At 42.5% G+C, this 23,607-nt stretch overlaps 2 protein-coding genes across 2 annotated transcripts; both read left to right on the top strand.

Moving 5' to 3' along the window:
- Window positions 1-996: 996 nt before the first annotated feature.
- On the top strand, window positions 997-9,883 carry LOC134102803 (vitellogenin-like). The gene is made up of 34 exons (XM_062557048.1): window positions 997-1,036; window positions 1,198-1,218; window positions 1,338-1,489; window positions 1,614-1,865; window positions 2,036-2,182; window positions 2,396-2,544; window positions 2,649-2,799; window positions 2,891-3,048; window positions 3,132-3,297; window positions 3,386-3,511; window positions 3,605-3,823; window positions 4,002-4,219; window positions 4,308-4,405; window positions 4,518-4,642; window positions 4,737-4,841; window positions 4,931-5,050; window positions 5,177-5,363; window positions 5,478-5,571; window positions 5,672-5,857; window positions 5,953-6,091; window positions 6,219-6,417; window positions 6,502-6,851; window positions 6,979-7,023; window positions 7,137-7,220; window positions 7,329-7,535; window positions 7,622-7,764; window positions 7,882-8,020; window positions 8,246-8,375; window positions 8,472-8,655; window positions 8,743-8,837; window positions 8,944-9,038; window positions 9,129-9,294; window positions 9,379-9,540; window positions 9,687-9,883. The coding sequence occupies exons 1-34, from the start codon at window positions 997-999 to the stop codon at window positions 9,788-9,790; spliced, it is 4,956 nt and encodes a 1,651-aa protein (XP_062413032.1). The 3' UTR covers window positions 9,791-9,883.
- Window positions 9,884-13,309: 3,426 nt separating this feature from the next.
- LOC134102783 (vitellogenin-like) lies at window positions 13,310-22,657 on the top strand. Its single transcript, XM_062557018.1, has 34 exons — window positions 13,310-13,370; window positions 13,513-13,533; window positions 13,645-13,796; window positions 13,924-14,175; window positions 14,360-14,506; window positions 14,720-14,868; window positions 14,977-15,127; window positions 15,219-15,376; window positions 15,463-15,628; window positions 15,717-15,842; window positions 15,936-16,154; window positions 16,388-16,605; window positions 16,695-16,792; window positions 16,905-17,029; window positions 17,122-17,226; window positions 17,318-17,437; window positions 17,564-17,750; window positions 17,865-17,958; window positions 18,057-18,242; window positions 18,338-18,476; window positions 18,595-18,793; window positions 18,881-19,242; window positions 19,370-19,414; window positions 19,540-19,623; window positions 19,743-19,949; window positions 20,036-20,178; window positions 20,284-20,422; window positions 20,683-20,812; window positions 20,909-21,092; window positions 21,520-21,614; window positions 21,724-21,818; window positions 21,906-22,071; window positions 22,156-22,317; window positions 22,464-22,657. Exons 1-34 carry the CDS (start codon window positions 13,331-13,333, stop codon window positions 22,565-22,567), a joined length of 4,968 nt encoding a protein of 1,655 aa, XP_062413002.1. The 5' UTR covers window positions 13,310-13,330; the 3' UTR covers window positions 22,568-22,657.
- Window positions 22,658-23,607: the final 950 nt, after the last annotated feature.

The following is a 23,607-nucleotide window of genomic DNA, read 5'->3' as shown; positions in this document are numbered from 1 at the left end:
AAAAAATGCCTTTTACTGGAATGCTTTTGAATGTGAACATTACAGTATACAGTATGTGGACATACAGTTCCCAACCAAGACATGTAGTGTAAAAATAGTGTATTGCATGTTTTGCATGCCAATGCCCGTAAAGCTGAAACATGAAAGTCTGGACCTGGACCTTCATTCAGATTTTAAAAATAGATTGAATATTACATTTAGCCAACATCTTGTTTGTGTTTATAATATACAGAAGGTGGTCGTACTCAAGGCATGGGTGGGTTGTGCCGGCAGTGGGCCGGCAGTGGGCTGCCAGCGGGAAGGATTGGATTTTAGTGTCCCACTACGCCCCTGCTAACGTACACTCGCCTTGGTGTAAGACATAAGAAGTAGCCTAAGAAAGTCATATTAGAAAGAGTTACTGTTACCTTCACTATCTATCCACTGCGGTAGCCCAGGCTACATTAGGCCACCAGTGGTGGCTGAAATATTCCCAAAAGCTCATAGAACAAAATAAAGTCTGTTATTTGGAAAATACAGTGTTATTTTATTCCATACAACAACATAATTGCAGAGGGAGTCAAACAAATCCGACTTTATCAACAACTCAAATGTTGTGAATCTGTGACGCTCAGTGTTTTTTTTTTTAAATACAACTTCACTCTAAATCCTTCAAAGTGTTTTGTTACAAACTACATTTGATTTTGTCCAAAACTGCAAAACTACAAATTGCAAAATACACTTAAGTGATTTATATGTATTTCAAATACATCTAATTAAAATACCGTCTGCCTTCTATCAACCACAGTCAATATTTGGAAATATTCAGAAGTGAACAGAGAAGGGCGGGTCAACCTAACCTGTTCAGGTTAAAAGCACCAAACCTTGAACCAGTGAATTGTGTGTGCATCGCACTGATTCGACGAAATAGGCCTCAATGTTTGATTTTTCAGGTGATGTCATCAAACATTGGGCTTTAAAAGAGCTGTGTGTAGGTGCTGTTCTCTACATCCAATCATGAGACTGGTTGTGCTTGCACTGGCTGTAGCCCTTGTGGGTAAGTGGAACGAACTTTAACACATTAATCAATGTATTATTTTGCTGTTTAAAATAATAGCACACAATACTTAATATAAAGTATTCAATTCAATTTAAAACATAATATTTTATCTAAAATATCTTCAATGATTTAACATCTCCTAACTTTTATTTTCTCAGCGAGTCAACATGTGAACCTTGGTAAGTGAAAATTTATATAATTTAGTAGTCAATTCAAATATAATATTTTTTTTTTTGAAACATCAACTTTCTTCATGCTCTTTACTCCGCAAACTGATCAGACATATTAATTTCCACAGCTCCTGAGTTTGTCGCCTCTAAGACCTACGTGTACAAATATGAGGCACTGCTTCTTGGTGGACTTCCTGTGGAAGGTCTGGCCAGAGCAGGAATGAAAGTCAGCAGCAAGGTTCTCATCAGCGCTGAGGCTCATAACACCTACTTGCTGAAGGTAAGATAACACCCCTGCTTCAAAAATGTTATCTAGTTCAACATTTTTGAGTTTGATTGATTATTGATGATTATTCATGATTACTATGTGTTTCATTCATGGATGCTCTATATCATTTCATTAGCTCGTAGATCCTGAGATCTTTGAGTACAGCGGTGTCTGGCCAAAGGACCCCTTCGTCCCAGCCACCAAGCTCACCTCAGCACTGGCTTCTCAGCTTCTGATTCCCATCAAGTTTGAGTACGCTAATGGTGTGGTTGGCAAGGTGTTTGCCCCCGCTGGAGTCTCCGCCACAGTTCTGAATGTCCACAGAGGTATCCTGAACATTCTTCAGCTCAACCTCAAGAAGACCCAGAATGTTTATGAACTGCAAGAGGTGAGACGATAAGTATAGTGGATGAGATTGTGCTATTTTCATATAATGTCAATAAAGGAAAGGAATGTATGAACCACTACTTAAAAAGCACAAATCTTTTGTGCTGCAACTGCAGGGCTTGTTCACTGAGTAGATTGTGTTTGTCACACAACCTTATTGCTGCTCTTTAGGCTGGAGCCCAGGGAGTGTGCAAGACCCACTACGTCATCAGTGAGGATGTCAAGGCAGAGCGCATTGTTGTCACCAAGTCCAAGGATCTCAACAACTGCCAAGAGAGGATCATCAAGGATTTGGGCCTGGCTTACTTGGAAACACTGGTAAGCAAAACAAAATAATTCAGGTCAGATTAGTTCAGAATGTGCACATCTTTTTGCCAAAACCAGACGACACAAGGACAGCTTCTTCCCTCAAGCTGTCCCTGTTGAACACTCAGAAATAGCAACCACCCTTACGCCGAACAAAGTGAATCAACCTGTTCTGCCAATAAAGCTGATTCTGATCTTCTAATAACTGTCCAATCTCACACACAGCAAGCAAAGAGCCTGACTGGAGCCGCAACCTACAGCTACATCATGAAACCAAGCGCCACTGGTGCTCTGATCACTGAAGCCACAGTGAGGGAACTCCATCAGGTCACACCTGTTGCTGAGATGGGTGGAGTTGCACAGATGGAGGCCAAGTATGTGTTTTCATCATATATAACATTGTCTTGTCTCACAAAATAGAACTTTATTTATCAATTTAAGGCCTTGTAAACTATCTTATTTTGCACCTTGGTTAAAGGCAAAGCCTGACCTTCCTGGAGATTGAGAAGACCCCCATTGTCCCAATCAACGCAGAATATTTGGCCCGCGGATCCCTGTTTTACGAGTTTGCCACTGAAATTCTTCAGACTCCAATTCAGCTTCTGAGAATTAGCAATGCACCAGCTCAGGTGAAATATCTAAATAACATATGAACTATTCTGTGACACATTTTCTTTACATATTTTCAGATGCCTCATAATGTCTATACATCTTTTTCAGATTGTGGAGATTCTGCACCATCTTGTTGCCAACAATGTAGCTAAGGTCCATGAGGATGCTCCTCTGAAATTTATCCAGCTGATCCAGGTCTTGCGTGTTGCCACCTTGGAGAACTTGGAAGCCATCTGGACTCAGTTTAAGGCCAAGCCAGGATACAGGTATGAACTGCCCCACCTTTAGTATTTAATTAAATATGAACACCTTCTTGTCATCTGTATGAATTGTAACATAATTGTTTCAGGCGTTGGATTCTGGATGCCATTCCTGTTGTTGGAACACCAGCTGCTGTTAAGCTCATCAAAGAGAGGTTCTTGGCTGGCGACATCAGCATTCCTGAAACTGTTCAGATTCTTTTGGCTGCTGTGCATATGGTTCCTTCTGATCCTGAGATCATCAGACTCATCTCTGTGCGTGTAATCATGAAGTGTTGATTTTCATTTTAAAAAGGTTATTCAGGAATACAATGTTTATAAGTCTCTTCTCTCAATTACACAGACCCTTGCCTTGCACCACAAGGTTCAGGCAAACCCTGTTCTGCGTGAGATTGCTACGCTCGGCTATGGTACCGCGATCTTCAAGTACTGTGCTGCAGTTCCTACTTGCCCAGCTGAACTTCTGAAGGTGATCATTTTCCGTTTAACTGCAGGACTTTCCTTTGATATGCATGAGTTTTTGTAAGTAACTGACAATGTACTGTACACCCTCTTCCCTCAGCCCCTCCACGAGCTTGTAGCTGAGGCTATTGCTAAGGCTGATATGGCTGAGATCACTCTGCTGGTCAAAGCTCTGGGTAATGCTGGCCATCCTGCCAGTCTTAAACCAATCATGAAGATCCTCCCTGGATTTGGCTCCGCAGCTGCTGCTCTCCCCATTAGAGTCCAAGTCGACGCCATCTTGGCTCTCAGAAACATTGCTAAGAGGGAACCCAAACTGGTAAATCTAGCATCAAGACACTTAACCTGAGTTGCTTTGTGGACAATAGCCCTTGTAATATGATTGACATATGTAAATCACGTTGGACAAAAGGCATCAGCTAAAATATAAATGTAAATCATGCCTTTGCTGATGAACTTATTGTCATTTATTTTTTATTTACATTATTGTTTTTTAGGTCCAGCCAGTGGCATTGCAGCTGTTTATGGACAAGGCCCTTCACCCCGAGCTGCGTATGGTGGCTGCTGTTGTTCTGTTTGAGACCAAGCCAACAGTTGCACTGGTGTCTACTATTGCTAGCGTTCTGAAGAAGGAGACCAGCATGCAGATTGTCAGCTTTGTGTATTCCTACATCAGATCTCTCACCAGGAGTACTGTGCCAGATTATGCCACTGTGTAAGTGCAATATAGTTTGGCTTACTGTATGTTGCTCTCCTCTTAAACTATGGTTAGTTGTCTAACATGGTCATTCATGCCCATTTAGTGCTGCTGCCAGCAATGTTGCCATCAAGATCTTGAGCCCAAAGCTGGACAGACTGAGCTACCGCTACAGTAAAGCCATCCACCTTGACCTGTTCAGAAGTAAGCTTGTTTCTTAATTTTTCTCAATAAACCCTGAATTAGTTTTAAAAGGTAATGATAGGTGATTTGTTTTTCCCCAAATGTTAAAATGAAATCCCCTATTTTTCTGAAGGCCCTGTAATGGCTGGTGCTGCCGGCAGTGCCTTCATCATCAACGACGGTGCCACCATTCTGCCTAGAGCTGTTGTGGCTAAAGCTCGTGCCTATCTTGCTGGAGCTGCTGCTGATGTTCTTGAGGTGTGATGAGAACAACAATGTCCTCATATAAACTACTCAACTAAAATAGTATCCATCTTTGTGCATGTATGAAATTTTCCTTTTGCACCCTCAGGTGGGAGTGAGAACCGAGGGAATTCAGGAGGCCCTTCTGAAAACTCATGCTTTGGAAGATTTGGAGGACGACAGGATCACTAAGATGAAGCGCGTCATGAAGGCAGTATGTAACAGTGAAATGACAATATAAATAACATATCTATATAATTAAAAAATGTTTCAGTGTGCAAAATTCTCTTCAATATTTTGCAGATTGCCGAATGGAAGGCCTTGCCAAAGAGCCAGCCTCTGGCATCCATCTATGTCAAGTTCTTTGGACAGGAAATTGCCTTTGCAAACATTGACAAAGCTATAATTGATCAGGCAGTTCAGGTAAAGAAGTTTGTCATCACCATTCACTTTAAACACTACAAAAGTGAGCTGCATTTTGGTGCTTTGCATTTGTATGTTTAAATGTGATTATTTTCAGTGTGGGCATGTTATTATCCCTATCTCCAGCTTGCCACTAGTGCCGATGCCAAGACCATGTTGAAGGATGCACTGAGAGCTCTGCAGACTGGCATTACTGCTCAGGCCGCAAAGCCTCTTCTGGCTGCTGAGATCCGTCGCATCTTCCCCACTGCTGTTGGTGTGCCAATGGAGCTCAGTCTCTACTCTGCTGCTGTTGCCGCTGCTACAATCAAAGGTAATATCAGGAAAGATATGCACAGGTTTGACCAATTTCATAATCATGATTGGTATTATTGTTATGCTATTGTTTTCAAATCCAACATCTCTGCAATCCATCCAACTTCTACAGTGAAAGCAACGATTACTCCTCCTCTTTCTGAACCTCTCACTGCTGCCGAGCTGCTGAAGACAGACATTCAATTGGAAGCTGAGGCCACTCCAAGGTACACCTCTTTGAAAAATATCAACAGTATATCTACACACATTCCATGTACAAAGCAATTCTTCCAGTGCAAGTCTTCAAATGTTTTCTCCTTTCCGTAGCATCTCCATGCACACCTTTGCTGTGATGGGAGTCAATACTGCCTTCCTTCAGGCTGCTGTCATGGCCAGAGCCAAGGCTGTCACTGTGCTGCCTGCCAAGCTGGCTGCAAGAGCAGATGTTCCCAAACTGAACTTCAAGATTGAGGTTCTCCCTATTGATACACCTGAGCACATTGCTAAAATCCGGTAACAACATTTCTGTCTATATGATTCAAATATATAAAATACTAATATTATGTTTTAAATTTCCATGTAATTTACTCTTATTAATTTGCTGCTAGTGTTGAGACCCTGGCTATTGCCCGTAACATTGAGGACCTTGCAGCTGAGAGAATTACACCCATGGTACCAGTTGTTGCTACACAGCTGAGGTCTGCTGAGAGGCTTGCCTCTTCGATGATGTCTACTTCACGCAGTGCAGTAAGTCCAGTCCACTAAAATCTCCCCTCTTCTTTGGTCAAAGCAGTCCTGTCCAAACATCTGAATTCAGTAATCTAAACCATCATTATTGTCACCCACCAATATGTCACCCATTAATGTCACCCAGTCCTCTGAGATCATTTACTCTGACCTGAAACCTCAACTGAGGGCCGGTGTACCACTCCACAAGACCATCTGTGTGCCAGCTGCTTTCATCGGAATCAAGGGATGTTTCGAAGTTACCTCTACCAATGCTGCCTTCATCAAGAATATTCCTCTCCTCAATCTTATCGGAGAACACGCCGTTTTGATTGCTGTGAAACCAGGTAATATATTTCCTTCCGATACATTTCCAGAAAAGGTATATTTTAATGGTACACATGTTTTACTAATCTATTACTTTCAAACAGCTGATGGCCCAGCTATTGAGAGACTGGAGGCTGAAGTTCAGATTGGACCCAAGGCTGCAGAGAAGCTCCTAAAGGAAATCAACATCATCGATGAGCAAACCGCCGAGGGCAGAACCATCATTACTAAACTGAAGAAGATCCTTGAGCCTGCTCTGAGAAACCGCTCTTCCAGCTCAAGCAGCTCCAGCCATAGCTCCTCCAGCTCTTCAGCACGTGCCAACAGCAAGATGGTCGCCAGCTCCAGCAGCTCCAGCAGCTTGCTCAGCTCCAGCATTTTTGGTATCAGCAGTTTGCTGAGCTCCTCCAGTTCCAGCTCCAGCTCCAGCTCATCCAGCTCCCGCATGTCAAAGGTCAGTTTGGATCATATTGCATTGTATACATTCGAATATGTCAGACCTGAGGCTATGATACCATTGAAGTGATTTGCCTCACTTTCTTTAGCTTTGTTAAGCTTCTCTTTCCTTTATTGCTCCATAGGCCTCCCTCAAGCAATACCCATTCAAGAAATTCCACAAGAACCAGGTATCTTAAGATTTTGCTGCTGTTTCAATGAAAAGCTCAAAATACCTCAATCTTACTATACAATACATTGCTGTAAAACATGTCTAACTTCAACAATTGTCATTGGATATCAGCATCTGGTCTCTCGCGGAATCTCCGCTCAGAAACTCAGAAGCAGCGGAAGCAGTGCATCCAGCTTTGAGGACATTTACAAACAGGTGAGCTCTATCGAATGGCATAGCCTAAACCTTTATACTGGATGGATGTTTAAGACCAGGTGTAAATAAATTCTGTATAAGTTTCAATGTCATTTCCCATTCACATAGAATAAGTTCCTCGGTAATGCTGTCGCTCCTGCTGTGGTGGTCATCGTCCGTGCTGTGAGAACTGACCAGAAGCTGCTGGGATACCAGGCTGCAGCCTATCTTGACAAGACCAACTTCAGACTGCAGACCATCATCTCTGCTCTGGCTGAGACTGACAACTGGAAGATGTGTGCTGATGGTGTTGTTCTGAGCAAGCACAAAGTCATGGTGCGACCCATTTGGCTAATTGAGTAAGGTAGCCATAAATTATGCATTTAGATATTTAAGAGTATTTGAAACTTCTGTGTCATCAGGCTAAGGTTGCATGGGGAGCTGAGTGCCAGGAATATGCCACCATTTTGAAGGCAGAAGCTGGTCTTCTTGGTGCAAGCCCTGCTGCCCGTCTGGAGCTGGAATGGGTGAAGATCCCTAAAATGGTCACTACCTATGCAACCAGGTACTTTGTCATTAATCAAAGACATATTTTTTTTAAGGGTAATATCCATTATCTATGTGTATTCTATTTATACATTTTTCCTATGTATTTGTACTTTCTGTTCACTGTAACCACCAGGCTGGCAAAGTACATCCCTGGTGCTGCCCTGATGGCTGGGATCACTGTCAACAAAGCCAAGAACAGCGAGAAAGAAATTGAACTGACCGTTGCCATCCCCACTGAAAGGACAGTGGATGTGATTGTAAAACTGCCCATGGTGAATATATCCAAACGGTCTCATTATGATTCTTTCAAACTGTAAGGCAGTGGTAGTGTCAAGGGTTCAATTCCCAACAGTCACTGTTGTGACTTTAAGCAAGGCACTTAAGGTTGTTCTGGGTAGAATGACCCATGTACAGTAGAACTGACATAAGTTGCTTTGGATAAAAGTGTCAGCCAAACAAGTAGAATTGATCACGCTGATTGTGTTTTGTGTATCCAGATGACTCTCTCCAAACTGGCCTTGCCTCTTCCCATTGCCCTGCCAATTGGTGCTGATGCAGCTATCCAGTTCATTCCAGAGGAGAATATCCTTGAGCAGATTCATGTCCTGTATGCTGAGGCTTCCTCTGGTGGGTATATATTTCAGGGGACAATATTAATTACAATTATATAATACAAAATAAGAAATTGCATACATGTTCACCCCTTTCTATAATCTATTTCAGCTCAGTGTAGCATGGCCCAGGAGACTCTGACCACATTCAACAACAAAAAGTACAAGAACGAGATGCCAATCTCCTGCTACCAGGTGCTGGCTCAGGACTGTACTCCAGAGCTTAAATTCATGGTCATGTTGAAGAAGGATGAGCTCACTGCACAGAACCACATGAACGTGAAGATTGCTGATATGTGAGTATTCAACAGTAGTGAGTAACCCATTATATCATGAGGGTGTAGCTAAGAATGCTGATGACCTTTTACTATGACTTTCTGCAGGGACGTTGACCTGTACCCTACTGGCAGCGATGTGCTAGTGAAGATTAACGGTGTGGAGGTTCCTGTTTCCAATCTTCCCTACCAGCATCCCTCAGGTAAATTGGGCACTTTACTTGTGTAAACTTTACTGTTCCATTGATCCAACAATCCTTGTGGGTTTTTCCCCAATACAGTGTTATAACAATGTGTTTTTGATTTTAGCCCCCATCCAGATTAGACAGAAAGCTCAGGGCCTGTCACTTCATGCTCCTCGCCTTGGTCTTCAGGAGGTTTACTTCAGCAAGGACCAATGGAAGGTAAACATAGCCTGAATTGCTTTTACATCGATGTTTGGATTTTTAAGAAACACAACGGAAGTGAGACTTCTGTACAACTGTGTCTGTCAGGTCAATGTTGCTGACTGGATGAAGGGCCAGACTTGTGGTGTTTGTGGTAAAGCTGATGGAGAGACCAGACAAGAGTACTCCACACCCAGCGGCTACCAGACCAAGAGCTCGGTCAGCTTCGCCCACTCTTGGGTGCTTCCCGCTGAGAGCTGTCGCGACAGCACTCGTAAGAAAGACACTTTCCCCTCCTCTGTCACCTTCTCAGTCTCTGTCTTCCCTACAGGCTGTAACATCTTTGTGTTTCCTCTAGAGTGCCGTCTGAAGCTTGAATCTGTGAAGCTGGAGAAGCAACTGATTGTGGATGGCCAGATGTCTAAATGCTACTCTGTTGAGCCAGTGCTGCGTTGTCTGCCTGGTTGCCTCCCAGTGAAGACCATGCCAGTCACCATTGGATTCCACTGTCTGTCCGCTGGTAAGGGTACATTATGGTTAGGATGTGTGCTCAAAAGCATGTGTTTGGGACTCCTGGGGTTACACACAGATATCCGTCAGCTTGGGTAACCTTTTAGCTTCATTAGTGATCAAGTTTGTCTGACACGACTTCTTTCTCCGTCTTAGAATCCAGCCATGTGGATCTGAGCAACATCTCTCAGAAGAGTGTGGACCTGAGGGAGACTGCCGAGGCACATATGGACTGCCAGTGCAACGCCCGCTGTGCATAGAATGCTATGAATTAAACTTGAGATATATTTAACATTTCCAGTATCCAATCTTTTGTATGTATGAAACTGAAATAAAATTAGCATCAGATACTAGCAATTGTCTCTTGGATTTTTCTTGAAAATAGATATCATTTGGACAAAGGCGCCTGCTAAATAACCATAACCATAACCAAATGTGCAGATACAAGTGTTTCTAAATGTAGGAGAAAACTACATTAACACACACATACAAAAGAACCAAATAGTAATATATTCTTAATATGCTACCACTTGAAAAAATCATCAAAATCAACTTGATTTCCTGTGCCTAATGGCTGACAAAACACAGTGCATATATAACACTTTTCAAGGCACACAAAGCACTATACAGTGAAGAAAGAATCAAAAATTCGCCAATGTGAAGCACCCAGCAAACTGGTCCCTTTGAATCTTTTTGTCAATGTATTAACTGAATTAAAAACTGGTTGTCTAAATAATGCCAGTGTCTGAACAAGGTAAAAACTGAAACATATTTGCTGAAAAGGAGGAAACACTTGCCTCTCCTTTTAACACAAATGGGCTTAACCTATTAGCGTATACAGTAAGCGTCCCTTAGTAGGAGGGTTCTTTTTATATGTATTTTATAATGTGTATAATTACTAGCAGTTCAAAATATCCTTAGGCTATTTTGAAGAGGTTTATTAAGGTATATTAACACTTAAGTCTTTCATCTAACTAAAAACATCTATGCAAAAGTGACACATATGGTTATATTCTGGTGAAGACCTCAACAATAATGATATGAGAATAAAGTGGATGTAATTAAATTAGTCTTAAAGACTTTTGAAATTGAATCCTTGAAAACAAAGGTCTTGGCTACATAAAAGTAAGAAGGACATTCAAAAATGTTATGTAGTTTTACTACAAATTATAAAAGAAGTCAGACTAATCTGTGTCTCTTACTGAGTGGCTCTTTCAAATGTAAATTAAGTCGAATGGGCTTTTTGAATGGGCCTGCCGCAGGTGAGAGGACTGAAATCCAAGGATTTACTTTTATTGTTTTAATAAACCGCCATCAATACCTTTTCTCTTTTAAATCAGATCTATATCTATATCTACCTATCTATCTATATACAGTGCCCCCCAAAAGTATTGGAACACATGCTTAAAGTTAAATATAAAATGTCCAATTTCTTTTGGAAATTGATCTTAATGCCTTAAATGAAAAAATGAGGACATTTTCAACCTTTAAGGACATACATTTTTTTTGTGAATGAATAATGTATTGTAAATAAATAGATGTTTTCCTTAAAATACAGGGGTCATAAGTAGGCTATTGGAATGCCCATGTTAAATTCCAATAGAGGATTTTTATTTTTTATTTTTAAAGGGCAGTTATTTCATGGATCCAGGACACTATGCACCCTGATAAAGTCCCCTTGGCCTTTGGAATTAAAATTACCCAATAATAATGCAATCTGAATTTAAGACAATTTAATACTTTTAAAGGCCTTATTTTTAGGAAAATTGATATACGACTTTTTAAGACTTTTTAAGGACCCGCGGCCACCCTGTATTTAAACCCTGCCATTGTTAGTTTCGTTTGTCGGATCGTCACAGTTTATGCTGTTTGCTGCCTGACTCAAGTAAGAGCTGCCTGTAAGAGCAAGTAAGACCTGCCTGTCTTTGACCTACTGTAGCCTTTGCCTGTCGTTTTTGGATTGCTTACCTGAACCCTGTCTACCCGTCTGCCTGTGAACCCTGCCTATCGTTTATGGACTGTTTGCCTGTGCCTGTCTGCCTACTGGCCTATGAACTCTGCCTGTCCCTGGATTGTGTATTGCCTGCAGTCTGAAGTGTTACAATTAAAAGTTGCTTCCATTGAGTTTGACTGGATCTGCGCTTGATTCCGATTCTGGGTTCTGACAAATACTGTAATGTCTGGATGAGGAAGAGTAAGACTAAGGGGCCCAAGGAGAAGAGCACACCCAGTGAGATATGCAGTGCGAGGTGCAGTAGGAGGTGCAGGAGCAGTGAGAGGAGCAGTGCGAGGTGCAGTAGGAGGTGCAGGAGCAGTGAGAGATGCAGTGAGAGGTGCAGTAGGAGGTGCAGGAGCAGTGAGAGATGCAGTGAGAGGTGCAGTAGGAGGTGCAGGAGCAGTGAGAGGAGCAGTGAGAGGTGCAGTAGGAGGTGCAGGAGCAGTGAGAGGAGCAGTGAGAGGTGCAGTAGGAGGTGCAGGAACAGTGAGAGAAGCAGGCCCAAGGAGAGGGCAAGGTAGAGATTTAAGAATGCGTGGTGGTGGCATTTTCTTTAGTTAACTGGGCGTTTTGCTGTTGTTTTTTTGTTCAGAATGCTCTTGTGCGTTTCATCGATATTTTGTTCACTGTAAGAACGGTAAAAGTTTTAAAGTATTGCTATCAGGCCTATACTGTAAACAGTATTTCTACTGTACCTCCTGTAGTAAACAGTAAAGGGAAAAAATGCTTTTTACTGGAATGCTTTTGAATGTGAACATTAAAGTTTACAGTATGTGGACATACAGTTCCCAACCAAGACATGTAGTATAAAAATGGTGTATTGCATGTTTTGCATGCAAATGCCCGTAAAATTGAAACATGAAAGTCTGGACCTAGACCTTCATCCAGATTTAATAATAGATTGAATATTACATTTAGCCAACATTTTGTTTGTGTTCATAATATACGGAAGGTGGTCGTGCTCAAGGCATGGGTGGGTTGGGCCGGCAGTGGGCTGCCAGCAGGTAGGGGACCGGTGTGGTCAGAATATTCCCGGTGGATTTTAGTGTCCCACTCCGCCCCTGCTAACGTGCACCCCCCTTGGTGTAAGACATAAGAAGTAGCCTAAGAAAGTCATATTAGAAAGAGTTACCGTTACCTTCACTATCTATCCACTGTGGTAGCCCAGGCTACATTAGGCCACCAGTGGTGGCTGAAATATTCCCAAAGCTCACACAACAAAATAAAGTCTGTTATTTGGTGTGTGTTTCAACAATAGCATAAAAAACAGTAGAAAAGAATAAGGACAGTGAGTTATGTATAAGAATAAAGGAATAAATACAGTATGTACATTTACAAATAAATAGATGCTATGGGTGGCCTTGTTGTCCCTGTCAAGGTATACCATGGTCTTGGGCACCCCAACAGGCACAGGCAAGACTCAGGATGCAATATACAATATGCGCAATATGCAAATCCTTCAACGTGTTTTGCTACAAACTACATTTGATTTTTTCCCAAACTGCAAAAATACAAATAGCAAATTACGCTAAAGTGATTAATATATATTTCAAATACATCTGATTAAAATACCGTCTGCCTTCTATCAACCACAGTCAATATTTGGAAATATTCAGACGTGAGCAGAGAAGGGCAGGTCAACCTAACCTGTTCAGGTTAACAGCACCCAACCTTGGACCAGTGAATTGTGTGTGCATCGCACTGATTCGACGAAATAGGCCTCAATGTTTGATTTTTCAGGTGATGTCATCAAACATTGGGCTTTAAAAGAGCTGTGTGTAGGTGCTGTTCTCTACATCCCATCATGAGACTGGTTGTGCTTGCACTGGCTCTGGCCCTTGTGGGTAAGTGGAACGAACTTTAACACATTTATCAATGTATTATTTTGCTGTTTAAAATAATAGCACACGATGCTAAATATAAAACGTATTATTTTCTTTAAAATATCTTCAGTGATCTAATATCTCCTAACTTTTATTTTCTCAGCGAGTCAACATGTGAACCTTGGTAAGTGAAAATGGATATACTTAAATAGTTTAAATATAATATTGTTTCTTAAACATCAACTTTCTTCTGCTCTTTACTCCGCAAACTGATCAGACATATTAATTTCCACAGCTCCTGAGTTTGTCGCCTCTAAGACCTACGTGTACAAATATGAGGCACTGCTTCTTGGTGGACTTCCTGTGGAAGGTCTGGCCAGAGCAGGAATGAAAGTCAGCAGCAAGGTTCTCATCAGCGCTGAGGCTCATAACACCTACATGCTGAAGGTAAGATAACACCCATGCTTCAAAAATGTTATCTAGTTCAACATGTTTTAGTTTGATTATTGATTATTGATGATTATTTATGATTACTATGCGTTTCACTCATGGATGCTCTATATCATTTCGTTAGCTCGTAGATCCTGAGATCTTTGAGTACAGCGGTGTCTGGCCAAAGGACCCCTTCGTCCCAGCCACCAAGCTCACCTCAGCACTGGCTTCTCAGCTTCTGATTCCCATCAAGTTTGAGTACGCTAATGGTGTGGTTGGCAAGGTGTTTGCCCCCGCTGGAGTCTCCGCCACAGTTCTGAATGTCCACAGAGGTATCCTGAACATTCTTCAGCTCAACCTCAAGAAGACCCAGAATGTTTATGAACTGCAAGAGGTGAGACGAGAAGTATAGTGGATGAGATTGTGCTATTTTCATATAATGTCAATAAAGGAAAGGAATGTATGAACCAATACTTACTGATGAAACCTTAAAAAGCACAAAGGTTTTGTGCTGCAACTGCAGGGCTTGTTCACTGTGTAGATTGTGATTGTCACACAACCTTATTGCTGCTCTTCAGGCTGGAGCCCAGGGAGTGTGCAAGACCCACTACGTCATCAGTGAGGATGTCAAGGCAGAGCGCATTGTTGTCACCAAGTCCAAGGATCTCAACAACTGCCAAGAGAGGATCATCAAGGATTTGGGCCTGGCTTACTTGGAAACACTGGTAAGCAAAACAAAATAATTCAGTTCAGATTAGCTCAGAATGTGTACATCTTTTTGCAGAAACCAGACGACACAAGGACAGCTTCTTCCCTCAAGCTGTCCCTGTTGAACACTCAGAAATAGCAACCACCCTTACGCCGAACAAAGTGAATCAACCTGTTCTGCCAATAAAGCTGATTCTGATCTTCTAATAACTGTCCAATCTCACACACAGCAAGCAAAGAGCCTGACTGGAGCCGCAACCTACAGCTACATCATGAAACCAAGCGCCACTGGTGCTCTGATCACTGAAGCCACAGTGAGGGAACTCCATCAGGTCACACCTGTTGCTGAGATGGGTGGAGTTGCACAGATGGAGGCCAAGTATGTGTTTTTATCATATATAACATTGTCTTGTCTCACAAAATAGAACTTTATTTATCAATTTAAGGCCTTGTAAACTACATATCTTATTCTGCACCTTGGTTAAAGGCAAAGCCTGACATTCCTGGAGATTGAGAAGGCCCCCATTGTCCCAATCAACGCAGAATATTTGGCCCGCGGATCCCTGTTTTATGAGTTTGCCACTGAAATTCTTCAGACTCCAATTCAGCTTCTGAGAATTAGCAATGCACCAGCTCAGGTGAAATATTTAAATAACATATAAACTCATCTGTGACACATTTTCTTTACATACTTTCAGATGCCTCATAATGTCTATACATCTTTTTCAGATTGTGGAGATTCTGCACCATCTTGTTGCCAACAATGTAGCTAAGGTCCATGAGGATGCTCCTCTGAAGTTTATCCAGCTGATCCAGGTCTTGCGTGTTGCCACCTTGGAGAACTTGGAAGCCATCTGGACTCAGTTTAAGGCCAAACCAGAATACAGGTATGAACTGCCCCACCTTTAGTATTTAATTAAACATATTCAACACCTTCCTGTCACCTGTATGAATTGTAACATAATTGTTTCAGGCGTTGGATTCTGGATGCCATTCCTCTTGTTGGAACACCAGCTGCTGTTAAGCTCATCAAAGAGAGGTTCTTGGCTGGCGACATCAGCATTCCTGAAACTGTTCAGATTCTTTTGGCTGCTGTGCATATGGTTCCTTCTGATCCTGAGATCATCAGACTCATCTCTGTGCGTGTAATCATGAAGTGTTGCTTTTCATTTTTAAAAGGTCATTTAGGAATACAATGTTTATAAGTCACTTCTCTCAATTACACAGACCCTGGCCCTGCACCACAAGGTTCAGGCAAACCCTGTTCTGCGTGAGATTGCTACGCTTGGCTATGGTACCGCGATCTTCAAGTACTGTGCTGCAGTTCCTACTTGCCCAGCTGAACTTCTGAAGGTGATCATTTTCCGTTTAACTGCAGGACTTTCCTTTGATATATATGAGTTTTTATAAGTAACTGACAATGTACTGTACACCCTCTTCCCTCAGCCCCTCCACGAGCTTGTAGCTGAGGCTATTGCTAAGGCTGATATGGCTGAGGTCACTCTGCTGGTCAAAGCTCTGGGTAATGCTGGCCATCCTGCCAGTCTTAAACCAATCATGAAGATCCTCCCTGGATTTGGCTCCGCAGCTGCTGCTCTCCCCATTAGAGTCCAAGTCGACGCCATCTTGGCTCTCAGAAACATTGCTAAGAGGGAACCCAAACTGGTAAGTCTAGCATTTTCCTGCCAACAGGCAGAATCACAAATTATTTTTTTTTTTTATGGGTTCCTGATCAAGACACTTAACCTGAGTTGCTTTGTGGACAATAGCCCTTGTAATATTATTGACATTTGTAAATCACTTTGGACAAAAGGCATCAGCTAAATTATAAATGTAAATCATGCCTTTGCTGATTAACTTATTGTCATTTATTTTTTATTTACATTATTGTTTTTTAGGTCCAGCCAGTGGCATTGCAGCTGTTTATGGACAAGGCCCTTCACCCCGAGCTGCGTATGGTGGCTGCTGTTGTTCTGTTTGAGACCAAGCCAACAGTTGCACTGGTGTCTACTATTGCTAGCGTTCTGAAGAAGGAGACCAGCATGCAGATTGTCAGCTTCGTGTATTCCTACATCAGATCTCTCACCAGGAGTACTGTGCCAGATTATGCCACTGTGTAAGTGCAATATAGTTTGGCTTACTGTATGTTGCTCTCCTCTTAAACTATGGTCAGTTGTCTAACATGGTCATTCATGCTCATTTTAGTGCTGCTGCCAGCAATGTTGCCATCAAGATCTTGAGCCCAAAGCTGGACAGACTGAGCTACCGCTACAGTAAAGCCATCCACCTTGACCTGTTCAGAAGTAAGCTTGTTTCTCCATTTTTCTTAATAAACCCTGAATTAGTTTCAAAAGGTAATGATAGGTGATTTGTTTTTCCCCAAATGTTAAAATAAAATCCCCTATTTTCCTGAAGGCCCTGTAATGGCTGGTGCTGCCGGCAGTGCCTTCATCATCAACGACGGTGCCACCATTCTGCCTAGAGCTGTTGTGGCTAAAGCTCGTGCCTATCTTGCTGGAGCTGCTGCTGATGTTCTTGAGGTGTGTAAAACAACAATGTCCTCATATAAACTGCTCAACTAAAATAGTATCCATCTTTTTACATGTATGAAATGTTCCTTTTGCACTCTCAGGTGGGAGTGAGAACCGAGGGAATTCAGGAGGCCCTTCTGAAAACTCGTGCTTTGGAACATTTGAAGGACGACAGGATCACTAAGATGAAGCGCGTCATGAAGGCAGTATGTAACAGTGAAATGACAATATAAATAACATATATCTATATAATTAAAAAATGTTTCAGTGTGCAAAATTCTCTTCAATATTTTGCAGATTGCTGAATGGAAGGCCTTGCCAAAGAGCCAGCCTCTGGCATCCATCTATGTCAAGTTCTTTGGACAGGAAATTGCCTTTGCAAACATTGACAAAGCTATAATTGATCAGGCAGTTCAGGTAAAGAAGTTTGTCATCACTATTCACTTTAAACACTACAAAAGTGAGCTGCATTTTGGTGCTTTGCATTTGTATGTTTAAATGTGATTATTTTCAGTGTGGGCATGTTATTATCCCTATCTCCAGCTTGCCACTAGTGCCGATGCCAAGACCATGTTGAAGGATGCACTGAGAGCTCTGCAGACTGGCATTACTGCTCAGGCCGCAAAGCCTCTTCTGGCTGCTGAGATCCGTCGCATCTTCCCCACTGCTGTTGGTGTGCCAATGGAGCTCAGTCTCTACTCTGCTGCTGTTGCCGCTGCTACAATCAAAGGTAATATTAGGAAAGATATGCACAGGTTTGACCAATTTCATAATCATGATTGGTATTATTGTTATGCTTTTGTTTTCAAATCCAACATCTCTGCAATCCATCCAACTTCTACAGTGAAAGCAACGATTACTCCTCCTCTTTCTGAACCTCTCACTGCTGCCGAGCTGCTGAAGACAGACATCCAGTTGGAAGCTGAGGCCACTCCAAGGTACACCTCTTTCAAAAATATCAAGTATATCTACACACATTCCATGTACAAACCAATTCTTCCAGTGCAAGTCTTCAAATGTTTTCTCCTTTCCGCAGCATCTCCATGCACACCTTTGCTGTGATGGGAGTCAACACTGCCTTCCTTCAGGCTGCCATCATGGCCAGAGCCAAGGCTGTCACTGTGCTGCCTGCCAAGCTGGCTGCAAGAGCAGATGTTCCCAAACTGAACTTCAAGATTGAGGTTCTCCCTATTGAGACACCTGAGCACATTGCTAAAATCCGGTAATGACATTTCTGTCTATATGATTCAAATATATAAAACACCAATATTATGTTTTGCATTCCTATGTAATTTTCTCTTATTAATTTGCTGCTAGTGTTGAGACCCTGGCTATTGCCCGTAACATTGAGGACCTTGCAGCCGAGAGAATTACACCCATGGTACCAGTTGTTGCTACACAGCTGAGGTCCACTGAGAGGTTTGCCTCTTCGATGATGTCTACTTCACGCAGTGCAGTAAGTCCAGTCAGTCCAGTCCACTGAAATATCCCCTCTTCTTCAGTCAAAGCAGTCATGTCCAAACATCTGAATTCAATAATCTAAACCATCATTATTGTTACCCACCTATTCCCAGTCCTCCGAGATCATTTACTCTGACCTGAAGCCTCAACTGAGGGCCGGTGTACCACTCCACAAGACCATCTGTGTGCCAGCTGCTTTCATCGGAATCAAGGGATGTTTCGAAGTCACCTCTAGCAATGCTGCCTTCATCAAGAATATTCCTCTCCTCAACCTTATCGGAGAACACGCTGTTTTGGTTGCTGTGAAACCAGGTAATATATTTCCTTCCGATACATTTCCAGAAAAGGTATATTTAATTAATGGTACACATGTTTTACTAATCTATTACTTTCAAACAGCTGATGGCCCAGCTATTGAGAGACTGGAGGCTGAAGTTCAGATTGGACCCAAGGCTGCCGAGAAGCTCCTAAAGGAAATCAACATCATCGATGAGCAAACCGCCGAGGGCAGAACCATCATTACTAAACTGAAGAAGATCCTTGAGCCTGCTCTGAGAAACCGCTCGTCCAGCTCAAGCAGCTCTAGCCGTAGCTCCTCCAGCTCTTCAGCACGTGCCAACAGCAAGATGGTCGCCAGCTCCAGCAGCTCCAGCAGCTTGCTTAGCTCCAGCATTTTTGGTATCAGCAGTTTGCTGAGCTCCTCCAGTTCCAGCTCCAGCTCCAGCTCCAGCTCCAGCTCATCCAGCTCCCGCATGTCAAAGGTCAGTTTGGATCATATTGCATTGTATACATTCGAATGTGTCAGACCTGAAGCTATGATACCATTGAAGTGATTTGCCTCACTTTCTTTAGCTTTGTTAAGCTTCTCTTTCCTTTATTGCTCCATAGGCCTCCCTCAAGCAATACCCATTCAAGAAATTCCACAAGAACCAGGTATCTTAAGATTTTGCTGCTGTTTCAATGAAAAGCTCAAAATACCTCAATCTTACTATACAATACATTGCTGTAAATTTTAGTGTAAAACATGTCTAACTTCAACAATTGTCATTGGATATCAGCATCTGGTCTCTCGCGGAATCTCCGCTCAGAAACTCAGAAGCAGCGCAAGCAGTGCATCCAGCTTTGAGGACATTTACAAACAGGTGAGCTCTATCGAATGGCATAGCCTAAACCTTTATACTGGATGGACGTTTAAGACCAGGTGTAAATAAATTTACATTTAAATAAGTTTAACTTTCAATGTCATTTCCCATCCACATAGAATAAGTTCCTCGGTAATGCTGTCGCTCCTGCTGTGGTGGTCATCGTCCGTGCTGTGAGAACTGACCAGAAGCTGCTGGGATACCAGGCTGCTGCCTATCTTGACAAGACCAACTTCAGACTGCAGACCATCATCTCTGCTCTGGCTGAGACTGACAACTGGAAGATGTGTGCTGATGGTGTTGTTCTGAGCAAGCACAAAGTCATGGTGCGACCCATTTGGCTAATTGAGTAAGGTAGCCATAAATTATGCATTTAGATATTTAAGAGTATTTGAAACTTCTGTGTCATCAGGCTAAGGTTGCATGGGGAGCTGAGTGCCAGGAATATGCCACCATTTTGAAGGCAGAAGCTGGTCTTCTTGGTGCAAGCCCTGCTGCCCGTCTGGAGCTGGAATGGGTGAAGATCCCTAAAATGGTCACTACCTATGCAACCAGGTACTTTGTCATTAATCAAAGACATATTTTTTTAAGGGTAATATCCATTATCTTTATATATGTTTCACTCTGTATTTGTACTTTCTGTTCACTGTAACCACCAAGGCTGGCTAAGTACATCCCTGGTGCTGCCCTGATGGCTGGAATCTCTGTCAACAAAGCCAAGAACTGCGAGAAAGAAATTGAACTGACCGTTGCCATCCCCACTGAAAGGACAATTGATGTCATTATGAGACTGCCAACGGTGAATAAATCCAAACTGTCTCATTGTGGTTCTTTCAAACTGTAAGGTGGTGGTAGTGTAATGTTTAAGGAGCTGACATTTGTTGAGGATTAAATTCCCGATTAAACTCTCTGTTTGTGTTGTCAGTTTAAGCAAAGCACTTAAAGGTTGTTCTGAGTAGACTGGCCCATGTACGATCTGAGATATGTAAGTTGCTTTGGATAAAAGTGTCAGCCAAAAGAGTAATTATTAATCGTGCTGATTGTGTTTTGTGTTTCCAGATGACTCTCTCCAAACTGGCCTTGCCTCTTCCCATTGCCCTGCCAACTGGTGCTGATGCAGCTATCCAATTTGTTCCAGAGGAGAATATCCTTGAGCAGATTCATTTCCTGTATGCTGAGGCTTCCTCTGGTGGGTTTACATTTCAGGGAACAATATGAATTACAATTATATACTACAAAATAAGAAATTGCATACATTTTCACCCCTTTCTATAATCTATTTCAGCTCAGTGTAGCATGGCCCAGGAGACTCTGACCACATTCAACAACAAAAAGTACAAGAATGAGATGCCAATCTCCTGCTACCAAGTGCTGGCTCAGGACTGTACTCCAGAGCTTAAATTCATGGTCCTGTTGAAGAAGGATGAGCTCACTGCACAGAACCACATGAACGTGAAGATTGCTGATATGTGAGTATTCAACAGTAATGAGTAACCCATTATATCATGAGGGTGTAGCTAATAGGGATGGCGAAAACTACACATTTTCTTGACCGACCACCGAGGCTCATTAGCCGGTTGAAACCGGTTAACCGATTCGTTTAAAATAAATTATGCTATTTGAAATAACAGCCACGCAATTTCCCAACTCTCATCTCTCTGTCCCACGTTCATACACACAGCCCCGCAAAAACGATCTTCTTGGAATGAGATGGCTAGCTGTAGTAGCGTTTAGTCCACTGTCTTTAGCCTAAAGATGCCTCTTTTTTTTTTTTAACCGACTAGCGACAACTTTGGTCGGCTAACGTGGATACGGTCAACCATCGGTCAAACAGTCACCGGTTAACATCCCTAGTAGCTAAGAATGCTGATGACCTTTTACTATGACTTTCTGCAGGGACGTTGACCTGTACCCTACTGGCAGCGATGTGCTGGTGAAGATTAACGGTGTGGAGGTTCCTGTTTCCAATCTTCCCTACCAGCATCCCTCAGGTAAACTGGACACTTTACTTATACTAAACTGTACCTTTCCATTGTTCCAACAATCCTTGTGTTTCTTTTCCCAATATTGTGTTATATAACAATGTGTTTTTGGTTTTAGCCCCCATCCAGATTAGACAGAAAGCTCAGGGCTTGTCTCTTCATGCTCCTCGCCTTGGTCTTCAGGAGGTTTACTTCAGCAAGGACCAATGGAGGGTAAACACAACCTGAATTGCTTTTCTATCGATGGTTCGATTTTTGAACAGAACAGAAATGAGACTTCTGTACAACTGTGTCTGTCAGGTCAATGTTGCTGACTGGATGAAGGGCCAGACTTGTGGTGTTTGTGGTAAAGCTGATGGAGAGACCAGACAAGAGTACTCCACACCCAGCGGCTACCAGACCAAGAGCTCCGTCAGCTTCGCCCACTCCTGGGTGCTTCCCGCTGAGAGCTGTCGCGACAGCACTCGTAAGAAAGACACTTTCCACTCCTCTGTCACTTTCTCAGTCTCTGTCTTCCCTACAAGCTGTAACATCTTTGTGTTTCCTCTAGAGTGCCGTCTGAAGCTTGAATCTGTGAAGCTGGAGAAGCAACTGATCGTGGATGGCCAGGCGTCTAAATGCTACTCTGTTGAGCCAGTGCTGCGTTGTCTGCCTGGTTGCCTCCCAGTGAAGACCATGCCAGTCACCATTGGATTCCACTGTCTGTCCACTGGTAAGGGTACATTATGGTTTGGATATGTGCTCAAAAGCATGTGTTTGGGACTCCAGGAGTTACACACAGATATCCGACAGCTTGGGTAACCTTTTAGTTTTATTTGTGATCAAGTTTATCTGACATGACTTCTTTCTCCTCTTTAGAATCCAGCCATGTGGATCTGAGCAACATCTCTCAGAAGAGTGTGGACCTGAGGGAGACTGCCGAGGCACATATGGCCTGCCAGTGCAACGCTCGCTGTGCATAGAATACTATGATGTAAACTTCAGATACATTAAATGTTCCCAGTATCCAATCCTCTGTATTAATGAAACTGAAATAAAGCCATCAGCAACTACATTTGTCTCTTGGAACTTTCTTGAAATTAGATACTGACTGTGTACAAATCCCTCCATGGTCTGGGCCCCACAGACCTGTCTGATCTCCTCCATCACCACATCCCCTCTAGAGCACTAGGCCTACAGTCAGCTGACCTACAGTACTATTGCTGGAAGTGCCCAGGTCCAGGGTAAAAACCCAGGGGGACCGACCTTTTGCTGTTGCAGACAGTCTATGGAACTGCCTTCCCTTCCACATCCGTGCGGCCCAGTCTGTGTATAATGTTAATTCCCTGTTAAAAAAACATTTATTTTCACTTGCTTTTAATTAGGGTCTCCCTGTGTACAGTGTCCTATCGTTATCTTGTTATTGTCTCTCCTTTTGTACAGTATTATTTTAAGAGTTATTGCGTGAGAAAACCAGGCAGAGGTCGGAAGATGGGGGTCGGCCAAATCGGCTCATACTTTGTATGTGTGATAAGTATGTGGAACTATTCACAGCCATATAATTAAAACCCTCCAGCTTTTTTTGTGATGGAGTTCTGGGACCCCCCTCAGAGACCCTCAAAAATCAAACAATTCATGGCTGAAAATGAGTGAAATTACAACACTGATTATCCTGATAAAAGTTTCCCATAGAGCCTAGGTTTCCTTGTTTTATAGATCAAAGGTGCACTAGGTGGTTAGCTGAACCACTGAAAGCATAATTTTCATTGTTTGATTCAAAAAACAATTGTTGTCTAATTGGGCCACACATAATGTGCGCTGTGCCAGAAAGGTCTTTAGGGGGATTCTTCGGGGTTTGGACTATAATAAACCAGGCAATAATATCTCACTACAGGGTAATTTATGGTACATTTTCGTGTCACTGTATGAAAAATTGTCAAAGAAATCTTTGACATGCAGAGCTCCATTCTAAAGCTGCCAAATTCCACAAACAGGCTCAATTGTCAAAATGTCGGTGTCAAAC

The sequence above is a fragment of the Sardina pilchardus genome, chromosome 15 (assembly GCF_963854185.1).
Source record: "Sardina pilchardus chromosome 15, fSarPil1.1, whole genome shotgun sequence".
NCBI lineage: Eukaryota > Metazoa > Chordata > Actinopteri > Clupeiformes > Clupeidae > Sardina > Sardina pilchardus.
Note: the sequence above shows the minus strand (reverse complement) of the source record. Positions and strands in the feature narration are given on the sequence as shown.

Coding starts and splice junctions, on each gene's coding strand:
- LOC134102783 (XM_062557018.1), top strand. CDS start 13,331: ATGAGACTGGTTGTGCTTGCACTGGCTCTGGCCCTTGTGG. Junction 13,797..13,923: donor ATAACACCTACATGCTGAAG/GTAAGATAACAC, acceptor TCATTTCGTTAG/CTCGTAGATCCTGAGATCTT. Junction 14,869..14,976: donor GTTGCACAGATGGAGGCCAA/GTATGTGTTTTT, acceptor CCTTGGTTAAAG/GCAAAGCCTGACATTCCTGG.
- LOC134102803 (XM_062557048.1), top strand. CDS start 997: ATGAGACTGGTTGTGCTTGCACTGGCTGTAGCCCTTGTGG. Junction 1,490..1,613: donor ATAACACCTACTTGCTGAAG/GTAAGATAACAC, acceptor TCATTTCATTAG/CTCGTAGATCCTGAGATCTT. Junction 2,545..2,648: donor GTTGCACAGATGGAGGCCAA/GTATGTGTTTTC, acceptor CCTTGGTTAAAG/GCAAAGCCTGACCTTCCTGG.